We start from the raw sequence: 8,057 nt of genomic DNA, 5'->3' as shown, positions 1-8,057 counted from the left end.
ACTCGAACCAGGATCTCTAGTGACACAGCKAGCATTGCGATGCAGTGCTTTAGACCACTGCACCACTCGGGAGGCCAGTCCATATATTTTAGTTACTATCTGTTCCAAGCCACTGAGAAAAACTACATAGAGATTGCCTCCCGAGTGGCGCAGCGATCTAAGGCGTCACTACAGACCCGGAATCGATCCTGGGCTGTTTCACAACCGGCCGTGATCGGGAGTCCCCTAGGGCCGCACAAAATTGGTCCAGCGTCATTCGAAGTTAGGGGAGCGTTTGGCCAGGGTAGGCCGTCATTGTAAATAAGAATTGGTTCTTAACTTACTTGCCTAGCCTAATAAAAGTTTTTTAAAAGTTTAATTCATGTACAAGATTAAAACAATGCATTTTAATGGATGAAAACTTTGAAGATCAAATCAGTCAGAAAAAAACATTTGTAAAGACAAACAGAGCAGAATGAATCATCATATCTGGGGACCATCACCACCAGCATGAGTAGAATATATGTGGACCCCACTACAGTTTAACCAGCTCAGCTATAGACTACACCAGCATGACTAGTATCTATATGGACCCCACTACAGTTTAACCAGCTCAGCAGTACCAGAGAAAAGACAATCAACAGAAAACCCAGGATAGAGTGGCTGAGTGAATGTGGTCTGGACTCTGTGGAGGAGGGTCATGGTGTCATAGACGCTGTAGAAGGACAGAGTACCTGCCTTGTGATCCAGGTAGACTCCTACTCTGGAGGCTTGAGGGCCTGGCACTTTCGTCCTAACACTATTGTGTCTGAACCAAAAACCATCACCATAGTAGTGTAAACTCCAGGACTTGTCATTGAGTCCAAATGTATTACTTCTSCCTGTTCTGCTGATGTCTTTATATGAGACTGCTGTAATAACACACAGCCCACTCCACTCCACCTCCCAGTAACAGCGTCCAGACAGACCCTCTCTACACAGCACCATCAAGTCGTTTGTGAATCTGTCTGGATGATCAGGATATGGTTGGACTTGGCSTGTATAGGTCACCTTTCTATTCCATTCAGACAGAGAGAGACGTGTGTGTGCTGTGTTTGGGTCCAGTGTGAGCTGACAGGAATCTGGGAGAAGAGCAGAGCAGAGACCAATGAGGGGAGTGAGAACAAATAAGTTAATCAGATTTTCAGGTATCTACGCTGTCTTTGATTAGAGCACAGCAGAGATCAAATCAGAGAAATATGAGGAGTCGGATAGATACCCAGTCTTTGATTAGATCTACTATTGCTATATATTTCTAGAGAGATTGTTAGGAGTGTCAGTAAAAATAGACTGTTAGTTACTTCACAATAAAGAGACTCACATTGTAACAACTCTTCTCTGGTCTTGGGCTCTGGAGGCAGTACAACATCCACTATATTCACTACAGACACACAAACACATTGACAGAGAGAGGGAATGTTATCATCATACCCTATTCAAGGTTCCTTAACAGCTTCTACCCCCAAGCTATAAGAAAGCTGAACAATTAATCAAATGGCAAGCCAGACAGATTTCCTCAAATAACTTGTACCCTCGCACATTGACTCGGTACAGGTATATAGCCTCGGTATTGCTATTTTATTGTGTTTTTTTTATTATAATTTTTTATTAATTTTATTTTGTAAATATTTTCTTAACTCAATTTCTTCAATGGCATTGTTGGTTAAGGGTCTGTAAGTCAGCATTTCACATTAAGGTCTACAGCTGTTGCATTCGGCGCATGTGACAAATGGCTGTAGGACCTTTTGTTGGTCTACAGTTTGAATTTACATGACTTAATAATGTTGTCGAATTTCAACACACCTGTAGTGGAGATCTTGGTCCATTCTCCTTTAAGGAAGTCTTCTACTTTCTCTCTCAATTCAGACACAGTCTTACTCACATCTCCAAAGTACTGAAGGGGACGGACAACGATGCTGGGTAAGTCTGAAGATACACTGATACTGGAGAGAGACTGATAACTCTGGAGAGAGAGAGACAAAGAGAGAGACAGAGATAGAGACAGAGAGTGAGAGAGTGAGAGAGAAATGAGAACCAGTACATAATGATTAAGAGTTTAATATTAAGTTTTAAATTCAATCACATGTAACAAGACAGTTTAGCTACCTGGAGGAAATGGATGTGATCCTCTGTGTGTGAGAGCTGCTTCAGCTCAGTGCTTCTCTTCCTCAGCTCAGCTATCTCCTGCTTCAGTTGCATGTGGCTTCTGGGATGTGTATTGTCACCTGTGGTGGTGGGGTACTTGTTGTGTACTGTATAATGTGGTGCGGATGGTGATTGTACTGGGTTTGGTGCTGTATGAGGTTGATCTGTGGGAGGAGGTGTGTTGGCACGCCAATGTGTTTGTATGGGGGAGGTTAGTGTAATGAGGATGGCTCATTAAAGTAAGACAAGTCAGTCTCAAGCTCTCTTTCTGTCTGCTCTCTTTCTCTCTTTCCTTCTATCGTTCTCTCTCTCCCTCTTACTCTTTCTCTCTCTCTCTCTCTCCTCTTAACAGCGTTCTGCACAGGCAGCAGTGGATGACAGTGATCAGATCTTTACTGAGCTGATCCGCTCCATTGAGAGAGGCGCTCTGAGGTGAAAGAGCTGATCAGAGCCCAAGAGAAGGCTTATGTGAGTCAAGCTGAAGGACTCCCGGAGCAACTGAAGCAGGAGATAGCTGAGCTGAGGAAGAGAAGCACTGAGCTGAAGCAGCTCTCACACACAGAGGATCACATCCATTTCCTCCAGGTGCTAAACTGTCTTGTTACATGTGATTGAATTTAAAACTTAATATTAAACTCTTAATCATTAATACTAGTTCTCATTTCTCTCTCACTCTCTCACTCTCTGTCTCTATCTCTGTCTCTCTCTTTGCTCTCTCTCTCCAGAGTTATCAGTCTCTCTCAGTATCAGTGTATCTTCAGACTTACCCAGCATCGTTGTCCGTCCCTTCAGTACTTTGGAGATGTGAGTAAAGACTGTGTCTGAATTGAGAGAGAAAGTAGAGACTTCCTTAAAGGAGATATGGACCAAGATCTCCACTACAGGTGTGTGTGAAATTCGACAACATTATTAAGTCATGTAAATTCAAACTGTAGACCACAAAAGGTCCTAAACAGCCATTTGTCACATGCGCCGAATCAAACAGCGTGTAGACCTTAATGTGAAATGCTGACTCTTACAGACCCTTAACCAACAATGCCATTGAAGAAATTGAGTTAAGAAAATATTTACCGAGTCAATGTGCGAGGGTACAAGTTATTTGAGGAAATATGTCTGGCTTGCCATTTGATTAATTGTTCAGCTTTCTTATAGCTGGTGGGTAGAAGCTGTTAAGGAACCTTGAATAGGGTATGATGAGAACATTCTCCTCTCTGTCAATGTGATTTAGTGTGTCTCTGTAGTGAATATAGTGCGATTTTGTACTGCCTCCAGAGCCAAGACCGAGAAAGAGGTTGGTTACAATGTGAGTCTCTTTATTGTGAAGTTAATAACAGTCTATTTTTTACGTGACACTGCCTAACAATCTCTCTGAGAAATAGAGAATGAAGGAGCAACGCCCGCACGAGAGCCAGCAACGGAATACCAAAAAACAGAAAAAAAGGGGATGTACAAGAGTAAAACAAATGCATTTTAATGGATGAAAACTTGAAGAATTACAATCAGTCAGAAAAAAACATGTGTAAGACAAACAGAGCCAGAATGAATCATCAATATCTGGCGGACCATCACACCACCAGCATGAAGTAGAATATATGTGGACCCCACTACGGTATAACCAGCTCAGCCTATAGATAACACCAGCATGACTAAGATACTCTATATCGACCCCACTACAGTTTAACCCACCTCGCAGTACCAGAGAAACATCACAACAAGAAACCCAGAGATAGGAAGTGGCTGAGAGAGAGAGTCAGATAGTGGAGATATTTGGTACCTCGTCGCGTTACCACGACGCCCTAGTAGAGCCAGGAGGAAAGTCATGGTTAGTTCTAGACGGGCGTCAGTAGTCTCTTATGACTTAGTGAATGACAACACATACATAGCGACCGCTCTGAGTGTTTTATCTGCACAGACGTGCTCATGAACATACCTCTCTTCCTGTAGGACAATAGAGTATAGGCGACTAGTAGAATCTCTTATCTACATATGCACGAAGCATCATACTTATCGCGATCCGACATCACTCCTATAATTCTCATCTAGACTTTAGTACAATCTGGTGCTCGTAATCAGAGTGAGGAACAGAAATACAATAGCAACGTTCTGAGCTTAACTTACTTTAATCAAACTCTGGCCACTCTGCGGGTCCTACAATGCTCTGCATCTTCTCCGCAGATTCCTGTCATCAATCCACACTGGACCTCAAAATCCCAGCCCATCTGACTTCCTACTCGATCTCTTGCTCTGCTGAAATGGAATAGTACTAAGATGATCCGTATTAACCAGCCAACAGTCCAAGCCATTATCCCTGTATCAATCCAGACACATTTACACAAGAGCGACCTTGCATCTTGCTCTCGCATGCGTTACGCACGAGGGTCTGTCTGGACGCGTTTCACAGTGGGAGGACCAGACTTCCGACTTTAATGTAAAATTGGCAGCTAGAGCAGTGCACCCCCTCTCTTGACACAGCACCATCAAGTTCGTGTGTGTATTTGTTACGAAAAATACCGCTCTGCGAGTTCTCATATAAAGAACATATTGGACTTACGATCAGAAGAGCAGGGGAGAGAGTACAGGATAATTTGGAAGACCTCAATGACAAGTCCTGGAAGTTTTACACTACATAGTGGTGAATGGTTTCTTGGTTCAGACACAATAGTTTTTAGGACGAAAGTTCCAGGCCCTTCAAGCCTTCCAGAGAGGAGTCTAACCCTGATCACAAGGCAGGTACTCTGTCCTTCTACAGCGTCTATGACACATGACCCTCCTCCACAGAGTCCAGACCACATTCACTCAGCCACTCTATCCTGGGTTTTCTGTTGATTGTCTTTTCTCTGGTACCTGCTGAGCTGCGTGAAAGGTGTAGTGGGGTCCATGATAGATTTACTAGTCATGCTGTGTAGTCTATAGCTGAGCTGGTTAAAACTGTAGTTTTGGGGTCCACATATGATTCTACTCATGCTGGTGGTGATGGTCCCCAGATATGATGATTCATTCTGCCTGTTTGTCCTTGACAAATGTTTTTTTTTCTGCACTGATTTGATCTTCAAATTTTCAAAATCCATTTAAAATCCATTGTTTTTAATTCTTGTACATGAATTAAACTTTAAAAAACTTTTATTTAGGCTAGGCAAAAGTAAGTAAGAACCAAATTCTATATGTTACAATGACGGGCCTAACCCTGGCCAAACGCTCCCCTAACTTCGATGACGCTGGACCAATTGTGGTGCGGCCCTAGGGGACTCCGCATCACGCCGGTTGTGGAAACAGCCCAGGATGCGATTCCGGGTCTGTAGTTGAGCGCCTGCTAGATCGCCTGCGGCACTCGGGAGGCAATCTCTAGTTAGTTTTTTCTCATGGCTGTGGAACAGATAGCTAACTAAAATATATGGACTGGCCTCCCGAGGGGTGCAGGGGTCTAAAGCACTGCATCGCAATGCTAGCTGCTGTCACTTAAGATCCTGGTTCGAGTCCCAGGCTTCTGTTGCCAGCTGGCCTGTAACCGGGAGACCCATGAGGTGGGCGCTAACAATTGGTCCACGTTGTCCGGGTTTAGGGAGGGTTTGGCGCCGGCAGGGATGTTCTTGTCCCATCGCGCACTAGCAACTCCTGTGGCGGGCCGGCGCGTGCTTACAGATGCACGCTGACACTGTCGCAGAGTACAGTGTTTCCTCTGACATGTTGGTACGGCTGGGCCTCCGGATTAAGCGGCGTCATTTGGTCACGAGGAATCTTTCAAATCCCAAGATGATAACAATCACTATAGCTTTGACCAATTCCCCTAGGTAGTAAAGGCCTAGGCGTTAATAAGAATTAGGCAAAGACTCAAGGATTCTGCAAAGGTTCGTAGTTGTTAATTCATGAGAGCTCCCTAAAAAGTCCTAAATGGACACATAGCCTTTTCTATAAACTCCTTACAGCGCCTACAAGTCACAAGCGCAATCTGTTCCTCCCTGGGTGGAGGCAACTTCATCTCCTGTCCTTGGTCTCACGAAGTACCAAAACATGGTCTAGTTGGTCAGTTTCCCTCTTTACACACACAAACGACCCAATTATTGTCCCACTGTCTCACAATTAATTCTAGTAGTATGTCTTAACACGATTGTCTAAGCCTCTGCTAAACTATAGGGTGAAATACTTTAGCATTTACCTCTTTAATGTCAGTTTCAGAATTCTCATTACTATTACTTTAAAAACATATAAATTCCCCATATAAATTCCCCATTAATACCCGATAGTACCCTCCAAACTGCGTCATTAACTTCTTGATGGCTGGGGGTAGTATGTTGAGAAGTCTTGGATGAATAAGAGTGCCCAGAGTTAAACTGCCTTCTACTCAGGCCCAGATGTTAAGATATGCATTATTATTAGGTTAGCATTTGGATAGAAAAACACATGGGAAGTTTCTAAAACTGTTTAAATTATTAGTCTGTGAGTTATCAAATAACTCATATGGTAGGCCAAAAAACCAGAAAAAGAATCCAACCAGGGAAAAGATGGGAAATCTGAGTTTGCTAGTTTTTTCAAACTCTTTGGCCTATCCAAGATTACAGTGGTAAATGTGGTCCGATTGCCACTCGCTAAGGCTTCCATAGATGTCAACAGTCTTTGTAGAACCTTTGCTACTTGAAGGGGCGAGAGAATGAGAGCTGTCAACCAGAGTGCCTGAGCTCAAGGTCTCGCACCCACCCGTGAGAGTAAGCTGACGTTCCATGCATGTCTAAAGACAAAGGAACCTCTGCCGGTTTAAACATTATTGAAGATTTATTTAAAAAAACATCCTAAAAATTGATTCTATACATCGGTTTGACATGTTTCTACGAAATGTAATGGGAATTTCTTTACTTTTGTTCGTCCGGCCTCGGCGTCATCAATTTTGGATTTTGGAACTAAACGCGCCAAAAAACAAAGAAGGAGGTATTTGGACATAAAAATTATGGACGTTATCGAACAAAAAATAGAACATTTTATTGTTGGAACTGGGATTTCCTGGGAGCTGCATGCTGATGAAGATCATCAAAGGTAAAGTGAATATTTATAATGTATTTCTGACCTTCTGTGACTCCACAATTATGGCGGGTACCTGTATGGCTTGTTTTGTGTCTGAGCCGCCGTACTCAGATTATTGCGATGGATGGGCTTTTTCCATAAAGTGTTTTGGAAATCTGGACACAGCGTTGCATTACAGGAGAAGTGTATCTTTAATTCAAGTGCATAAACAGTTGTATCTTTTATCAATGTTATTAGGAGTAGTTCTGTAAAATTGATGTGGCTCTCTGCCAAAAAAATTTTTCACTGGATTTTTGGAAGTTTAAACAACATTAGCTGAACATAAGCGCGGCCAATGTAAACTTGAGGATATTTGGATTATAAATATGAACTTTATCAAACCAAAACATACATGGTATTGTGTTAACATTGACAGTCCTATGAGTGTCAATCTGATGAAGATCAATCAAAGGTTAGTGATTAACTTTTATCTTCTATTTCTGCTTTTTGTGGACTCCTTTTCTTTGGCTGGAAAAATGGCTGTGTTTCTGTGACTAGCTCTGCCTAACATAATCGTTTTGGTGTGCTTTCGTCGTAAAGCCTTTTTGCAAATCGAAACACTGTGGTGGGATTAACAACAAGTTTATCTTTAAAATGCGATCGATGTAAAATACTTGTATTTTAGGATTTTAATTATGAGATTTTTGTTGTGTGAAAAAAATTTCGGCGCCATGCACTTTCACTATGCCTGTTGTCATATCGATCTCGTTAGCGGGATTTCAGCCGTAAAGAAGTTTAAGCTCAAGACCCTCATGGGTCATCGACCCCGCCCTGTGCAACTGGGTCCCTGACTTTCTGATCGGCTTTCTGGGGGCCCACAAGGGTGCATCTTCTCTTGGGTT

At 42.7% G+C, this 8,057-nt stretch overlaps 1 protein-coding gene across 1 annotated transcript in view; it reads right to left on the bottom strand.

Moving 5' to 3' along the window:
- Positions 1-371: 371 nt before the first annotated feature.
- The window catches only part of LOC111971782 (tripartite motif-containing protein 16-like), a 15,111-nt gene continuing 7,425 nt past the window's right edge, over positions 372-8,057 (bottom strand). The window contains exons 3-7 of the mRNA XM_070446336.1: positions 2,931-2,984; positions 2,125-2,270; positions 1,822-1,981; positions 1,340-1,399; positions 372-1,100 (exon numbers count right to left, since the gene is read on the bottom strand). Coding sequence (XP_070302437.1) covers positions 577-1,100; positions 1,340-1,399; positions 1,822-1,981; positions 2,125-2,270; positions 2,931-2,984 — 944 coding nt within the window. The 3' untranslated portion in view covers positions 372-576. The remainder of the gene's footprint in view (positions 1,101-1,339; positions 1,400-1,821; positions 1,982-2,124; positions 2,271-2,930; positions 2,985-8,057) is intronic.

Source organism: Salvelinus sp. IW2-2015, linkage group LG13 (genome assembly GCF_002910315.2).
Source record: "Salvelinus sp. IW2-2015 linkage group LG13, ASM291031v2, whole genome shotgun sequence".
Taxonomy (NCBI): domain Eukaryota; kingdom Metazoa; phylum Chordata; class Actinopteri; order Salmoniformes; family Salmonidae; genus Salvelinus; species Salvelinus sp. IW2-2015.
This window is presented reverse-complemented; position numbering and strand designations above follow the sequence as displayed.